General features: G+C 42.4%; 2 protein-coding genes across 5 annotated transcripts; one reads left to right on the top strand and one right to left on the bottom strand.

Moving 5' to 3' along the window:
* Positions 1-2,971: 2,971 nt before the first annotated feature.
* Positions 2,972-8,184, top strand: mthfsd (methenyltetrahydrofolate synthetase domain containing). 3 transcript variants are annotated; one of them, XM_018763409.2, is made up of 9 exons: positions 2,972-3,149; positions 3,266-3,369; positions 3,927-4,040; positions 5,168-5,281; positions 5,453-5,543; positions 5,915-6,027; positions 6,106-6,231; positions 7,387-7,815; positions 7,964-8,184. In XM_018763409.2, the coding sequence occupies exons 1-9, from the start codon at positions 3,122-3,124 to the stop codon at positions 8,042-8,044; spliced, it is 1,200 nt and encodes a 399-aa protein (XP_018618925.2). In that variant the 5' UTR covers positions 2,972-3,121; the 3' UTR covers positions 8,045-8,184. The 3 variants fall into 3 exon arrangements, with proteins under 3 accessions (XP_018618925.2, XP_018618924.2, XP_018618926.2); XM_018763408.2 differs by lacking the exon at positions 3,927-4,040 and adding an exon at positions 4,097-4,210 and having other exon boundaries at positions 2,997-3,149; XM_018763410.2 differs by lacking the exons at positions 3,927-4,040; positions 5,453-5,543; positions 5,915-6,027 and adding an exon at positions 4,097-4,210 and having other exon boundaries at positions 2,997-3,149.
* Positions 8,185-10,722: 2,538 nt separating this feature from the next.
* Positions 10,723-16,748, bottom strand: LOC108940820 (forkhead box protein F1). 2 transcript variants are annotated; one of them, XM_018763203.2, is made up of 2 exons: positions 15,412-16,748; positions 10,723-12,345 (listed from the first exon to the last, which is right to left on the bottom strand). In XM_018763203.2, the coding sequence occupies exons 1-2, from the start codon at positions 16,391-16,393 to the stop codon at positions 12,182-12,184; spliced, it is 1,146 nt and encodes a 381-aa protein (XP_018618719.1). In that variant the 5' UTR covers positions 16,394-16,748; the 3' UTR covers positions 10,723-12,181. The 2 variants fall into 2 exon arrangements, with proteins under 2 accessions (XP_018618719.1, XP_018618718.1); XM_018763202.2 differs by having other exon boundaries at positions 10,725-12,348.
* Positions 16,749-17,032: the final 284 nt, after the last annotated feature.

Here is a 17,032-nt window from a genome sequence, read left to right as displayed (position 1 = left end):
TATGACAATTTATTGGGAAACTTGGCACATAGTTGAATATCCATAACACACTACTTTAGATACACCAGGCTTAAGCTGACATTTATGGGATGTTGTGCGAGCACCAAGCTGAACCTGAAATCACACACTGAAGCCTACTGGCAATTTCCACACATTTCACCAGTGGACGGCCCTTTGCATTATACTTCAGCAACCATAGTTATATACAGTATTCAGCTCTTAGTTTGCAGAGTAGCATGCAAAATCTTTTTTGAATCCGCATTGCACTGCAAAACATATGATTCTCTTTTTGGTGTATGTATACAAAGTGCTCACGGATTTTTCTTTTTTGTTCTGTACTTATTAAACTAAAAGAAGGAAAGAAGGATGGAAACAAGGTCAAACCAAAGAGAGGATAGCCTGACAATGTGTCAATTCCATGATCAGGTAGTGCATTTAGAGATAAATGCAATGCAGGCTACTCTCTCGGTTGCATTTGACATCCAATTACAGCAAGTGAAGAACCTGAGTAACCAAAACAGTAAATCTGTACCAGGCTAAGGTCATATTAACATGCCAGCATTCTGTCGACATGCAGTCTCTGTCTACGTTTGCAAACTGTTTTCAAATGTTTTTCTGAATTCAGCGCCATACGGTTTATATTCAAGTTGCTTCAGGACATACATTTCAGTGGAATTAGTGCTATAAGATTACTTATACTGCATATGGGTCTAATTTACATGAATGCATGTGGATTCTAAAAACTGAGAAGAAATACTAGAATAAATATTCTTTTTTATGTCTTTTCAAATTACGCATAGATAAATTGAAAACTGGCAACATAATGGTCAACGAAAGCTACTGATACACCTGTATATGGTCACTTTCAGCTGTTTATATCCATTTCATTGCTTCACCTGTAGATCAATCATTATGCCTATTTCTGTTTCACGTGAAATTTTGTTAGATGTTTTGACCTGTCTCCACATCAGATCTCACATGCTGTGTATTTCATCTTTTATTTCTACCTTAATTGCTAACAAAAATGAAAGTACTCATTTTGTTTTTATAAGGCTGGAATTTTCAGAACTTGCTATAATGGACGGGGGTCCATTTCAAAAGGAGGGCATACAGGTCACCGTAGGCTTCCCGTAAAATATGACCATCCTGAGCCAGAGAAGCCCTCTCAGATGGTGCCGAGAATCCCCGTCACGAGCCTCCTGTGGGTCACCGAGGTTCACTGCCCCAAGGTGTGATGAGCGCGGCAGGGACTGAGAGACGCCACAGCCTACCTTTCCTGTAACTGCGCCTCTCATGCCTTGAGGCGAGAGTCTGGCAGTGCCAGCGCCACTCCAGTCTGGAGTCACTGAGGCCCCTGAATTAGTGAACCAATGCAAGCCAGCTGGGACAGCTGGAATATCTGGAAGGGTTGCAGCGTTCGGAGAATAAAGGTTGACTTCAGCCTGAACGTTCTCTTCAGGGCTGGCATAACTTTGTGAGATGTACTTACAGCTGATTACTGGGTGAAATTTCAGAGAATAGGCCTGGGGTCTGGCCATGCCAAAGTATCTGTAAAGAATTTGCAGAAGTACAGTGAAAGACGGACACACAGGAATCTACCAATATACTTGAAAATAACTCAGCGAAAAGATATCTGTTACAAGGAAAAACAAATGTTACAAGGAATAACTGTTAGGAAGAAAAGGTATTCAGTGTCTGCGTGGTGCCTCAGCTTGCTTATGTTTTTCCTGTGCTATATCCAAGATTCCTTCAGAACGTGGTCCACGCCGAGCAAATGTTGAATATTTGTGGTGGTTCTCTCACTTTGGACAAAACCTCATGAGATTTCCTTCATTTGAACTAGTGCACAGCAGCCAAAACTGGGGCACCTTAGCAAATCAGTGGTGAGACCATTCATTATTATTTAATTTATTAATAATTTGGGTCCCCCATTATTAAAGGGATCCCCTATTATTATTATTATTATGGAAATTAGCACACTCTTTCTCTCAGAAGCATCTACAAATGTTATACCAGCTACTTACTTACACATTTATACAGAAGGATAGTTTTTACTTGTGCAATTCAGGGTAAGTACCTTGCTGAAAGGGGGTGTGGTGGCGCAGTGGCACAATGGGTTGGACCACAGTCCTGCTTTCCGGTGGGTCTGGGGTTTGAGTCCCGCTTGGGGTGTCTTGCGACGGACTGGCGTCCCGTCCTGGATGTGTCCCCTCCCCCTCCGGCCTTACGCCCTGTGTTACCGGGTAGGCTCCGGTTCCCCGTGACCCCATTATGGGACAAGCGGTTCTGAAAATCTGTGTGTGTGTACCTTGCTGTGCCACAGTGCTGAATAAGTTTAGCTTTGTGTTTGGTGCCCCCTTCTGGACTGGAGTGACAGGCTTTTTAATCCTTAACTATAATATAATATAATATAATATAACTACTCCAGAAAGAGGAGGAAAAATATTAATGAGCCACCTGTACCTGTATCATATACAGAAACATTAATGTTACATTTACTTTAGCCTATGTGTCTTGTCGTTAATTTATGATAGAGAAGGGCCTCTTAATATACACTGTTTCACAGTGAAATTAGATGCATTCCAAGACCACATTGCCGATTTTGACTGAAGATGACACTATATAACCAGTATGTCAGGTGTAGATGCCATGTGCGGCTATAACATTAAGTATCACGGTCTAGAAAAGTCATATTAAACATGATTTTTTCACTAGGAACAAGAGAGAACGGCGAATGTTGGCAGGAGGGGGGCATCATGGTGGTTCGAGCTGCTGCCTTCAATGTAGTGCCCTTGATCAAAGATACTTACCGTAAAGTGATACATTACAAGTCACCTAGCTGTATAAATGGGTAAATCCTTGTAAGGAGTGAGCTTGTTTTAAGTAGTTTGTAAATCGTAAAGGCCACTGACTGAACTAAATACTGCACTGGACTGAAAACTGCAAAGTCGAAATATCAAGCGGAGTGGCGTTAGGTTTGGTCCTGGTGGGCCACCGTACCTCATAGTGTCAGGTCTACGCCAGAGCGGTGTCTTTAGCGCTTTTATGTTTGTATCACAATGTAGCGCAGTGTTACATGTCTTTGTAGTTTCTAACTCGGTGTCTTCGCAATTGAAGAACAATGGAGCCGTGTATAAAGATAAATGCTGGTGATCTCTTGTTTTTATTTTGCATTGGATATTGTTTCATTTCATTGTTTTGGAACTCTTCGTGCAAAAAAAAGCCGTGAGTCTGAGTACTAAAACTGTTTGTTTCCCCTGACTAGGGGCAACGAAGTGGGAGATCCGGCACAAAGTGTGGGATTACATGGAAAACAGAAACCTGGCCAACTTTCCGAGACCTGTTCATAACAGAATTCCTAACTTTAAGGTACACGACATATCGTAATCGTTACATAATTAACATCACACCGTTGACGTTGTCTAAATGCAGTTAGGATTCTATTCTATTTCAGACTCGCTTCTCTCTTACAAATCAAGTGGTGAAATATGATTGGAATAAAACAGCAAGGACAACAACCACAAACTACCAAGGGCCTTTTAAAAATATCAGGCTTCACTTACACTGTATTGTATTAATTAGTCAAGAAGCTGATACTAAAGTTTATCCAAGGTGACATACAGCTATTTACTCATTCTACAGCAGGGGATTAATCAATAATTTTTTATATTCACTATATATATAATAAACAGCAACAGATTTATCCCTATGGTTAGAGACCTGGTGGCTAGACTTGTGTGTAATGATTTACCGTGCTAGAGTCATCATCAGCAGTGAAAAGAAGCGAAACCCTGTCAGAGCAAGGTGAGGTAAGCGAGCTAATCGTGCCGTTCACCCAAAGGGACAGTTAAACATATGTCCACGCTACAGGGAAAAGGGCCATCATGCGAGTCATTTCCCGTTGGCCGTCTGTTCTGCTCGGACAGGGAGCTGCGCAGGCTGGAGACAAACTCCGCGCTTTGGCCAACTTCAGGTCCAGTAAGGTGGTGAAGGTGAACCCAGACGCACCCCAGCAGCAGGCCCGCTACGTGACCCTGGATGTAAGTTTTCACTCAGCGTGCTCAGCACACTCACCATGCTCTCCCATGTGCCACAGGGGGCTCATCAGGCCTGTGGAGCTCTCACTGAGCTCGAGGCCTTTGTCAGGACACGTGAGGTGAAGGTGGATCCCGACAAGCCTCTTGAAGGGGCACGGCTTGCAGTGCTCCAGGTAACTGCTTTGTGTCCTGAAAGATGGCTGCGATGCTGTGTGCCTTGGGTTGACACAGTTTGTTATAAACTGGTGCAAAGCTTTGCAAAGCCAGTGTTCTGACATTTTAAGGTGTCAATCATTTATAAGGTTCTTTTCTGAGAACTACACTCTCACATTTACTTTTATTTATTTATCTGAAGCTTTTGTCTACAGTATTATACCGTGTTAAGCTATTTACAATGTTACTCATTCATATAGGTGGTCATTTTTACTGTATCAATTCAGGGTTAGTACCTTCTTATTGTGGCATGGTGGCACAGCGAGTAGCGCTGTTGTCTCTCAGCACCTGGGTGGTTCAAGAGGACGTGGGTTCGACCCCCACTCAGTCTGTGTGGAGTTTGCATATTTTCCCCATGTCTGCATGGGTTTCCCCTGGGTGCTCTGGTTTCCTCCCACAGTCCAAAGACATGCTGTTCAGGTTCACCCATAGTGTTTGAGTGACAGAGAGAGAGAGTGTGTGTGTTCCACTGATGTATGGATGAGTGACCCAGTGTAAGTTACTGCGCTGAATAAGGTGTGTGGGCTGATAACACTACGTAGAGTTCATTGGAAGTCGCTTTGGAGAAAAGTGTCTGCTAAATAAATAAATGTAAAATATAAATGTACTGCAGCAGGAAGCAGGATTTGAGTTTGGGTTTTAGTTTCTAGGTACAAGGTGGCAACTCTGATCATCATGATACCTGCTGCCCCTCACTCACAAAAATATATTCATATCTTCAGTTCCTACACTTCAGACTTTGTTCTTGTTTCTTACAAGGGGTCACCACTTTATGACTCTAAAAAGGCCCAGAAAAATATGTCCTATAGTGTTAACAACATATAGCATAGACATGCTGTGCTTATGTTTTATGGTGGTATTTCCATAGCTGTGAAATAGTTGTGCTTGCTTCTTAAAGAAGGTGTTCTGGTTTACAGGCTCGAAAGATGTTACTGGTCCCCACTCCCCGTTTGAGGAACGGCCTGTTCAATCACATAATCCCTCCCGCGGGAGCAAGCAAAGAGGACCTGCGCGTGTGCTCCACCTCTCAGGTAGCTTATGAAACCATTGCACCATTCGTTTCACGCTTCACGCACTTTAATTTGTATGGGGAAGAGTGACAATTTCAGTGTATTGTCCATGTAAACTTTCTTTTATAATATACTATATTGTGTTCTCATTAAATGTAGTTAGAAATATCATTGTCATTTGAATTTGCTTAGGGAGTCAAAGAGTTCAGCAGGCCTGTTGGCTTGGATGCTAAAGTGACGGTGGACTTGGTTGTGGTGGGATCCGTGGCCGTTTCTGAAAAAGGTAAAGGCTGTATCAGCTTGAGGAATATGATATTCCTTGTTTTGAGACAGCTGGTAGCGTAGTGGTTAGCGTTACTGCTTTTGCACTCAAAGGTTGCAGGTTCAAGCCTCACCTCTGGCTGTAGTGCCCTTGAGCAAGGTACTTACCCTAAATTGCTTCAGTAAAATTATCCAGCTCTATAAATGGGTAAATAATTGTAACTTCAACACTGTAAGTCGCTTTGGACGAAAGCGTCAGCTAAATGAATAAATGTAAATGTTTTAAACACATTTTTCTTGCCAGTTTAGCCAAAAGTCAGTTTTTGTCAAGTTTCGTGCACATTCTCTGAGCTCTTTCACCTTCGTTGGTATATATTTTGTCAAACGAATCAGGGTATCGCATTGGGAAAGGAGAAGGCTACGCTGATATGGAATATGCCATGATGGTATCAATGGGTGCTGTGAGCAGTGCAACTGTGGTTGTCACTATAGTCCATGACTGCCAGGTTAGTACCTGCAACAGAAAAAAATTTAAAATTAATTTCGAAATGATAGGTTATCTATTTTATATATTGATTTTACAGGTGGTAGATATCCCAGAAGATCTCATAGAAAGTCATGACGTCACCGTTGATTATATCCTCACTCCAACCAGAGTCATCCGGACAGATTGCAAACTCCCCAAACCAGAGGGTATCATCTGGGCCAAAGTGAGTAAGATCGCACTTTCTCTTTTGGTTCAGCACAGCTTGCAGTCTATTTTGCGTTTATGCTTATTGTGGTTTTCTTGTTTTTTCTTTCTGTAACCATAGAAACAGAAAAATATTGTATTGTAAAGTCACTCTTAGACGGTGTTTTGGGCCTGACCGTCTCTGACCCTTTGAAAAAGGCATCAACAATAGTTGGGAACTTTTTATCATGGGACAGGAAGGGCATGACTAATCTTCAAACACGTTTACCCGGGCAAACATGGCTTTGTATGTCTCATGGAAATCGTGGTCAGGAGGCCAAGATAAAACAATAGACTTGTGTATCCTGTGCAGAACACCCCATAATCTGAAATTGTCTTACCTTCTCTTCACTCTCAAAGTTCCCTTGTCTTAAAACAAGCTTGGTCTAGATTATTTGTTGTCGATAGATGGGAAGAGAGTAAGTTTTATTTGTGAACCGAAAAGCATTATCAGTGCCCCGGAATCCATGCCTAGTTGCTAATGCTTATAAGGGGCGGGTTCATTTGTTATCAGTAGTTGGGTTGCGCATTTGCATTTATTCGTTTAGCAAACTTTAGATACAAGTGGATTGAAATATATATATATATATATATATATATATATATAGTCCTTTTTCTGATCTGTCTTTACAAACTTTTAGAAAACACTAATCGCTCATTTTGAGTTGTCTGTGTGTATATTATGTGACGACATGATTTAAGATGGTGGAAGAAGGGTGTATCCAGATCTTTTTCTTCCCTGGGGGAAAACATCACTCAGGACCTCTCAGTGTATTTGATCGCTCTGAATCACTGTGGAAATTGTAGAGAGGATTTTATTTTATGATGTTGCCTCTTTTTGGTTTGTTTTCCAGTTGCCATTAGCAGTAGCCACAGTTCTTTTGGGCTGCAAACCCCTTGTTAACTTTTGCGATGCAAATGTGCTAGAAAGTTCAGTGAAAAATATGTATTTCTTGAATTCCCAAGGTCAAAAAATACTGAAGCCTTGACCTCTGTTATCTGTGGTAGCTGGAGGCATGAGTGAAGGCACTTGCATGGAACTCATCTAATCTTGAATTCCTCCCTAATTCCTGGAAGGGCCCCCAGTGTTAGGACTTATTTGATGGAGTTCTGAAATCATGTTTTTCACCTCCAGCTGGATGCTGACATGTTAGGAAAGATCCCGATTCTGAAGACGCTGCGTGCCCTAGAGCAGCAGTCTGGGAAAGATGTGACTCTGGGAAAGGCGGAGCAGAGAGCGAAAGAAGATCTCCCCAGGGAGTCACGGGAGAAGGCTCGGGGTGAGCCCGAGGCCGTCGCTACGCTGTATGTGGGCGGCATCCCCTCAGGCCTGCGTGTGGGTGAGCTGAAGGGAGCCTTGCGGGATCGCGGGGTTCTGCCGCTCAAGCTACACTGGCAGGGTCCTCAGCGCAGGGCCTTTTTGGACTACAATGACCGCAGGGCTGCAGAGGCCGCCCTGGCCGCCTTGCAGGGGCTCTCCGTTAACGGGCACGGCCTACAAGCGGAGTTTGCCAGGAGCCAGAGAAGCCACAGGAGGCCAGTCCATGCACAAAGGCCAGCCAAGGTGCCAGAAACCCAGACTGAGGCCAAGCGCTCCAGCCAGGCATAAACATGCTACTTCCTGTCTGTTTGTCGCACAAACCTCACAGCCATAAATGCAGGGAGGAGAAAAGGGCTAATTTAAGAATTAATCTTCCTTCCTCTCCTTTTAGGAAGTCCAGGAAAAGCTTTTGCTTTCTTCGTTCAGCCATCTCTGCAGTTATTGGGAGTTTAAAGTTAATGCAGCGTCCTAGCAGGCTTTCAGAAACGTCATGCTCATGAATACAAGGGGTAGCGAAGGGCTGCATTTAAAAATAAATCTTTCTTAAGGAGAACCCAGAAAAGTGTGTCGGTGTTCTTGATATTACCATCCATGTTATTGTTGAAGTTTGAAAAGCACCCTCATTCATGCCAGACTTGCCTAGGCTTCCTTTTCCTTGTGGGCAAATATATTTTGGAATGACGGGAAGTTAAAAAACATTGAGACATTTTATTGATTTAAAAGCTGACTGCTCTAAGGTAGAAACTTGGGCTGATCGCTGGGAAGCTGTAACATACAGACTGCAACGTCCAAATGTTTGTTTATTCCTACTTGAAAGAGCAATTTATTTTCAGAGGAAATGTAGGAATGTAATTACGAGAAGAGTATAACTCAGTTTGTTCATTTGAGCAAAGTATCAGTGAAAGGGTTTAATGTTATGATACTAAATCGAATAACGTGGTTCTGACAAACTGCTTAGTAAAAATGTTGCTCTGATGTTGCACTGATCTTCACTTAGTGTCATTTTGGCAAACCAGCCTAAGCAGCGTTGGTTCGGGCCAAGTGTGGAGGACGTAATGACATTACCTCTGTGCTCGGAAGGGGAAGCCAATGTTTTGCGGAGTTATGACGGAAGAGTCATTGGGAATGACAGAATTTTGATTAGTCTTTATGCAGCTGGATTCTGATTCTCGATTGAGATGCCTGGGCATAGAAAGGAGGGTCTAACGAGGGAAAATGTCGAGCTTACCATTCACGGAGGCAAGGCTGCAACACACTTCCAGCCTACGCCGATGCGGTTCCAGCTGCAGTAGCAGTGTGTGGGTGTCAACCTTGCCTCATCCCCTCTCTGGCTCCCAGGGTGCATACCTGTACCGGCAGGGCTAGCAGATGGGTGTCGTTGTGTCCAAGAGGCTGATGGATGAGCAAATTGCGTGTCTGCTTCACTAAACAAGTCTGGCTTTTTATGGAGGCCTCATCCGCCTTGGCGAGCAGTCATGAGCTGTGAGGAGGAATTTCGACCCCGGCTACAGCCAACATGCTCTGTCTAACGTCATAAGCAAAGCCTGATGTGTGGTCCACACATACCCCCCACCCCTTGTCCCCACCCTCTGTGTGCGTACATGGGAATTTTACCAAGTGCTCCCCACCAGCTCGGCATTGCGTGATACAAAAGGCTGGCAAAGGATAAAAATTTAAAGCTTTATCTGTCAAGAAATGTATCCACTAGAGGTCAGACACCACTTTAAAAGGAGCTTGGTAATTTTCCAGAAAATTAATTTTTGTCAAACTCGAACATTACTGAAACAACTCACCTCCTAACTCTCTTTTGAAAGTTTCCACACAGTAACAAGCAAGAGTGACTCTTTCGTGCTGTGCAATTTCTTGTAATGCTGTGTCTGCAGCTGCACGGTTTGCAGTCATTAATACCACGAAAAATGTATATGAAACAGCGCTACAATTTGAAATGCAATTTAGGAAATTTAAAATCTTACAACTAGCCATAGCAAAGCTAAAGCGTTAAACCAGTCCAAGCATCCGTCTTGACCTTTGTACCTGTAAATTTTATCGCAAACCATGTTAAAAGAAATTAAGTGAATGTGTAACAGTCCTATTACAATTTAAAGTATCTCTGAATGTTTAAATCCTTTTGTATGATTTATCACTTGGGATTGTTTTATTTTTTACCAAATATTGTTGTATATATTTATAAAAACCTTAGAAGAAAAAAAAAAACCTTTTTGCAACCGGCGGTAGACTATTCTGTACACAGTTACCGTCCAGAAAAAGAATTCAAATTCACCTCAGTAAATTTTAATTAAACTTAATAAGGTTAACACCACTTTCAAAGTTCAAGAAAACGTACGATTTGTCATATCTTGAAATAGGGGAAATGCATACTTCCTAGGCATAACTTATAATTGTAATCATTTTCAGTGTTTAAATTATAATTTATCCCAAAAACAGCTTTACAAATATTTAGTATAAATGTCACTTGGTCTATTTTCATTAGGCTATTGGAATTAATTGGTTGGTTTTTTTCTATATTTTTATTTTAAATGTGCCAAATAACATATTTTCAAGGGAGGACATTTTAAAATCTAAAGTTTAGTTTTATAAATGCAATACTGTATGTCAGTAAAAGGATGTGGGCAAAGCAATGAGTGCCCCCTTTGAAGAAGGGTGCCAAACATGAGTCCTTGAGGAACCTTTTTTTGTTTCAGTATGGAAACCCATATAAGGTGCTGTTTTAAGACCCCACTGAACAGGAAGAACAGGAAGCCTTATGTTAGCTGCTGACATTTGTTTTAACAGTGACATTATTCCAAATGTGGTTAAGTTCTGATGTACATACTGGGTTTCTTCTAAGTCACTTTGAGAACCCCAGAAATATTCCCCATGGCATCACCCCGCGAGACAGATTTTGGCCTTCTCTTTAAGAGAGTAGCTGTGGGGCCTATGATGACTATTAATCAAAGTATCCCACAGTAATTAAAAAAAAAAAAAAAACCTAGGTCTACTAAAAACATCCCATCTAAAATGTCATATTTGAGAAGAAGCAGTGTACAGAGAAGGTATTCTGGTGGGAGAGGAAGAGTGAGCAGCAGCGGTGGTCATGATCCCACTCCCACTCACAGTCCCACTCAGAACGTGATGCAAAGTGGGCCTCCCTCTGTCAAAGCCGAAGCTGATTTGTTGGGGTTAATTGGGACACAGCAAACGGTTGCACCACATACACCGTTTCTGGTATTTTATCCCATGACATTAATGAAATGATTTTTTTTTTTTTAAAGATATAAAGCAGAGCTCCTAGTTCTGGTTCAATTTGCCTTCATTATCTGACAAACTGTATATTTTGACTGCTTCTTTTAATAAAACTATCATACGATCATGTCACACACAAATCAAGTATCCCACAGCCTACTTAGTATTTTTCTATTTTCTTATTACTGTTATTCATAATCCACGTGCAATGTCAGTTGTGGTGCAGGTTTTCTAAATACTCATTCAATATTTGAGGACTCAAGTACGGAGGCAAAGGGCAACATGTATTTGGAAAAAAAGGACATTTGTTTATAGGTGTTTCTAACAGTTTCACTCAACTGCATGCCATTATGTTTAGTTTTATACAAATACTGTGTTTATATACAGACTAGTCTAAATTTTTGAACATAATCATCATTAAGACCATCATGTACAATGCATACAGTGCAGAAGAAATACAGGTGTCATTACATATATATACACACAAGTACAGGAATACGGCCTATGTAACAGTCGCAGTTACACAGATAATTTTCCGACTGTATTTCATATCGAACAAAGCTTCATGGCAAATATTGCCAATAAAGTACATTTTCATTCTAAGGCTATAATTTTACAATTAAATGGATACGCTGAATAAATAAGAGGCTGCTTTGTTTTTTTTTTTATTTATTTAAAAGTGCCATTTTTCTTTGGAACTGATAAAATCGTGTCCACGTAAAATTATTAACGAATAAGTCAAAAACACATCTGGATTGTCCCCGACGGACACAGTTTGTCATATAAAAAGTATACAAACTAATAGCTTCGCTATATTGACTGAATACCTCAAAGAAAAAACAAAAATGCCATTCAGATTTTGCGTTCTGAAGAACTGTACGGAATTCAAGACAAAAAAATAAACAATGATATTTTACAAGCAATCAACGGTAGACTTAAGTGGTATTCATCCGCCAGCAGAGTTAGTACCTAAACTGGTTCTGGGACAAAGAAGATGTACTTTATTATATTTTACTGCGTTACCTTCAATGGCAGGCAGCCGTTTCTTGGCATTAAATGGGAAGCCTTTCCACCTTTTTTTTTTTTTTTAGTGTTTTGTTCTCCATTTCCTTACAAGCGCGAGCTGTTTTTAGATGCTCTGCAGTTAAAGGACCTCTTTTTTTTTTTTTTTCAGTTAATCGAGTTCGTGTACCGATCCGCCACTTGCGCTTCTCCGTGTCCGCGGTGGGCTGTTGCGGGGCGCTCCCTCCCCAACTTCCCCCCCAATCCCTCCCTCCCTCGTGGGTCCTCGGTCGCACCCCAGCCACGGGTCGCATGCCATGTCTGCGGGTTGCAACAGTGACTCCTCGTCGCTGCTCCTCTGCGGTCACATCACGCAGGGTTTGATGTCCTGATAGGCGACCTGCTGGTGGTGGTAGTAGGAGCCGCCGCTGGGCGAGTGCATGGACGGGGACGTCATGGCGTTGAAGGAGAAGACGAACTCCTTCCGGTCACACATGCCGGGGGACTGGGAGTGATACCGCGGTATACCTGCTGGAAGAGCACGGTACAGCACCAGGCTCGTTACATTCACATTTAGATTTACTCTCTTGGATTTTACGTAATCACTCGGCTAAGTAAAGTACTAAGTAGTACTGACACAACTCTTCTTTGGTATTGATTAAGCTGTCAGTTCATATTTCAACTGTTCAGCTGATAGATTATTAGATAGGTACCACGGATTACTGTAGTACTGATACTCTTTTATTTTTTACTATAATTTTTTAATTACTGTAATTATTACTCGTATAACTGCAGTTGATCCAGTTCACCGTTTCTACTGGTGCGCTTATTAGTACTGATGCAGTTTTTCATTGATTCTGATGTATTTAATACACTGATACATTCATGAAAGACTTTAGTTTAATTAGAAGGCTGATTACATTATATTTACATTTATTTATTTATTTATCAGACACTTTTCTCCAAAGCAACTTCCGGTGAGCTCTATGTAGTGTTATCAGGCCACACACCTTATTCACCAAGGTGACTTACACTGCTAGATACACTACTTACAATGGGTCACTAATTAAAATCTCATGAAATATGTCTAAATCACTTGATTTTTGTAGCGATTTAAAACGTTAGCTTTACAATTATTTTTACGTTCTTATTGTCTCATCAGGATAATACCTCGATCAAGAACTATCCCGCAAGAGTGGCCTCCAAACCAGGAACCTTCAGATTGCAAGGGAAGAGCCCTAAATCTGTGTTATTATGCTTTGCGATATCTGTTTACACACAGTGCTCACAAAAAAAATGTGTTACATTTTAACTCTATCACTATTTAAAAGTCGGGCGTCGCGGTAGTGCAGCAGGACTGTCTCACTTCGCGTGGGCTGTGCGATCGAACGTAGGTTCGATTCTCATTTAGTTCCTGCTGAGTTTTAATGTACTTGCGTGGGTTTTCCCCGAATGCTCCGGTTACCCCCCACAGTCCAAACTTGCGATTCCTGATGGATTGGCCACTAAGTTGGCTGTACTGTGTGTGTGTGTGTGTGTGTGTGTGTGTGTGTGTGTGTATACCCTGTCGGACGACTGTCTTTTTTCTTGTGTACCCTGACCAGCCGAGTGCCCCTGTTTCCAGACTACGGGACGGTCGCAATCCTGCTTTAGGAATAGCAGTTAGTCATAGTGTGAGTTACCTAACCGCGTAAACAATTTAATTGCTAAACATTTAATTATAAGTAGGCCAAACATAAAGCAGAAGTGCTGAAGCGCTTAAAAAAATCTGAACATGCTGTTTTTGCGCAGCGCATCAATTAACTTTTTAATTAAAATAAACGTATGTAAAACTTCTATTCAGATTGCCACACTTGTGTCAATCCATATCGGCGATTCTCTTGCAAAATAGAAAACTTACCTAAAATACTGTAATAAAGTACTGTAACTGCGGCAACGACTTTTTTTTTTTCCAAAATGAAAAATAGTTTTAGTTCAACTTGCAATATGCATTTAGTTGTCTGTTTTTCCCGTTGTGACCTTTTCACTGAGAGAGGTGAACTGTCACCTTAAAATATTCATGTATATTGTGAATAATTACTTTAATACAGTTAATAATTTTATTCTCGGAATACCAAATATTAAGTTACTGTATTTTAATTATGTACACGCATATCTTAAGTGGAAGTTACCGAGTAACCTGTTTTGTACTGATAAATTTACGTAATTTAGAGTTTTTCTGCTATAAAGAGGACAGATATTAAGATGAGGTAAATATTTTAATTTGTTACTTTCTTTTACTTTAGTGGGACAATCCAGTGTTTAGGTTTAGGTGTCTGCATAATCTGCAAACTCGGACTGAATGTAGCATTAAATGCGTTGTATGTAAGGGAAGCAGGGTGATTCCCGAGTCGTGCAGACTGTGGTTAAGGAACCGCCGGGGATCGTGGGATTGTGGGACCGTTCGATAACTGACAGCGCGCCGGCGGCGCGGCTCCGCGCGCGACTCCCTCGAGCACGCCGCCCTGACGCGCTAGCGCGCTGGTGCGCTGGTGCGCGCGCGCTCACCGGAGTGGCATTGGCAGCGTCCTGAGCGCGTGTCCCCACGGAGATGCCCCCGCGCGTGCTTTCTGGAATCAGCTCCAAGGGTTTATTAGGAAAACAGCCCGGGTTGAGCCACTCTGTTTATTATTATTTAGTCGGGTCCTCGGCCAGTCAAACGAGGACAGGAAGCAAAAGCACTTAAGGCGCTCTGCTGCGGGGTAATTGCAGTGCCCACTTCGGGTTTGACATGTCTCTGAACACATCCATGTCTTTATTAAAGCATCTGCTGTGATACCAACAACCAAATAAATTAATATATGAAAACAGAACAATGGGGGTTTGCTTTGTCCATCAATGCAGCATCTTTCGTCTATGAGAAAGTCAAGAATTGGGAAATGAATTATTACGGTTACAGCCTTCTTTATTTCACTGTGCCAAAAATAACTTTACCTTTTGTCAATTTTAAATGCTATCGAAATTGCCACTTTATGTAAAAAGCTACATTTTTTTGATGAATAAAATAGTTGAATCTCTTTGGGTTTCAGTGGTGCCCTCCAACTTAATTTCAGACTACAGTTATGCAAATATAGCCAAAGATTTGCTTATAAAGACTACCTTAGTAAATTAAAAATGCTGTATATAGCATATGCTGTCCGTACTATTGCTGCTGATTTCATTTTACAGTTTTGTTTTCAATTGACTTTTCATTGAAACGTTTTAAATTAAATGTAAAAAAATAACCCCTTGGTGCTAGTTATGGGCAGCAGGTAGTGTCCTGATCAGAGCCGTGACTTGGGAAATGAGAGGGTCCCGGGTTCAAATTTCCCTCTTACTGCACGACCTTTGCTAAAGGGACTCACCAAATAGTAATAATGGCATCGCTTTAGATCTGTAAATAATTGTAATTAACTTACTGTAGAGTGCCAACACTATAATTCACTTTGTACAAATGCGTCAGCTACATAATTAATAGTAAGGGTGACAATTGTCCTCCACAATTTTCAGTGATTTGTCAGTGAAGACTACAACTTACAAGACGCATGCGGGTGTTGAAGAGTATTTAGAACATACCTTGCAGGTCGGTGGTACTGTGGCCGTTTTGGTGAAGATATGACTGATCTAGGGAATGTGTTGGTAAGCTGGGCTGCAGCGGGTTCGCTCCGGGGTTACATGGCGACAGGGGCTGCTGCTTGATGTAAGATGCGCCGTTATTTAAGGACGCCGAGGCGCTCGGAGCCCAAGCCGTGGTGGAGCTGGAGTAGACTGGGTGTGGATCCATAACTCCTCCGCCGGTGAGCAGTGGGGAGGCAGAATTGTCGTGGTGGCTGTACTCGCCCCCCGTGGATCCGGTACAACTCCCCATGTAGGAATGTCCACTGTTGGCCGACAAATGCGACACGGAATGTCCTGCCAAACCCATCCCATCCATGTTGCCTGCCAAATGTCCGTTCATCATCCCAATCCCGCTGTCCAAAGATAAACTGTTTGGAGGACAAGACAGCGCTCCTCCGGTCCCCTGGAAGTTGTAGGACTCGGGAAGATGGTTGAATCCAAGGCCGTTCATCATGCTGTACATGGGCTTCAACGCCTGACATTTTCTCCTGAAGCCCCGCGGTCTTCTGCGGAAAGATCCTTCTTCAAACATGAACTCACTGGCGGGGTCGATGGTCCAGTAGTGACCCTTCCCGGGTCTACCAAGACCCTTGGGCAGCTTGATGAAGCACTCGTTGAGGGACAGGTTGTGACGCACCGAGTTCTTCCATCCCTGGTACGAACCTCGGAAAAAAGGGAAGCGGCTCTGGAGGAACTGGTAGATCTCGCTGAGTGTCAGCCGTTTGGTCGGAGAGCTTTGGATAGCCATGACTATCAAGGCTATGTAGGAGTAAGGAGGCTTCTCCGGGCGCCGAATTCCAGCATTGGTCTTCTTGGTTTTAGTTGTGGACGAGGCGGTCTCCATCAGCGAAGTTTGTCCGTTGCTTTTGTCCGACGGTGCAGACATGGGGCTGCTTTGTGCCGGAGCCTGCACGGAGGGCTGCTGGACCTCGGCTGTCATTCGTACTCAGCAAGATCACCTAAAATCGCCTTAAAAGTGGCTCAAATAAATTAAAAAAAATTAAAAAAAAAAAATCGAACGGTGCGCAATGCGTTTATAATAAAACAGCGCTCGGCCGATCGAGGAAAGGCTCTGCGAAGCAGAATCAAAGAAAGTAGAACAAATCAAGTTTCCCCTTTGACGCGAGTACAGGATGTCCCCTTTCGATGAAGCATCGATTCCTATTCAGCTGTCCCCAGTTCAAGGTCCTGGAATGGGACTCGGGTTCCACTCCGCCGCTCTGTTCTTCTCTTGTCCAAGGAGATCGCCTTTTACTTATCTGCTGCCATCAGAGTCCAGCAGGCTCTTGACAGTGTCGGACGTCAGAAGCAAGAAGAAGACCACCCAATCCCCTCCCACCGAGAAGTACATGGTGGGATGTGACCAGCGAGCGTCTCCCCGCCTTTATTTCGAATAAGCGGGCTTTATTTTTTATTCTTTGCTTCTAATTCCGCCGCACGTTCTTGAAAAGGAAAGTACACACAAGCAACATTTTTATATAGAATAAAATGAGAGGAAATATCCTGTAAATTCCAAATTAATCATTGCCGGAATTTTCTGTTAAAATCACGACTTTTCCGTGTGCCTCTTTTGTTTTGC

The sequence above is a fragment of the Scleropages formosus genome, chromosome 11 (assembly GCF_900964775.1).
Source record: "Scleropages formosus chromosome 11, fSclFor1.1, whole genome shotgun sequence".
Taxonomy (NCBI): domain Eukaryota; kingdom Metazoa; phylum Chordata; class Actinopteri; order Osteoglossiformes; family Osteoglossidae; genus Scleropages; species Scleropages formosus.
Note: the sequence above shows the minus strand (reverse complement) of the source record. Positions and strands in the feature narration are given on the sequence as shown.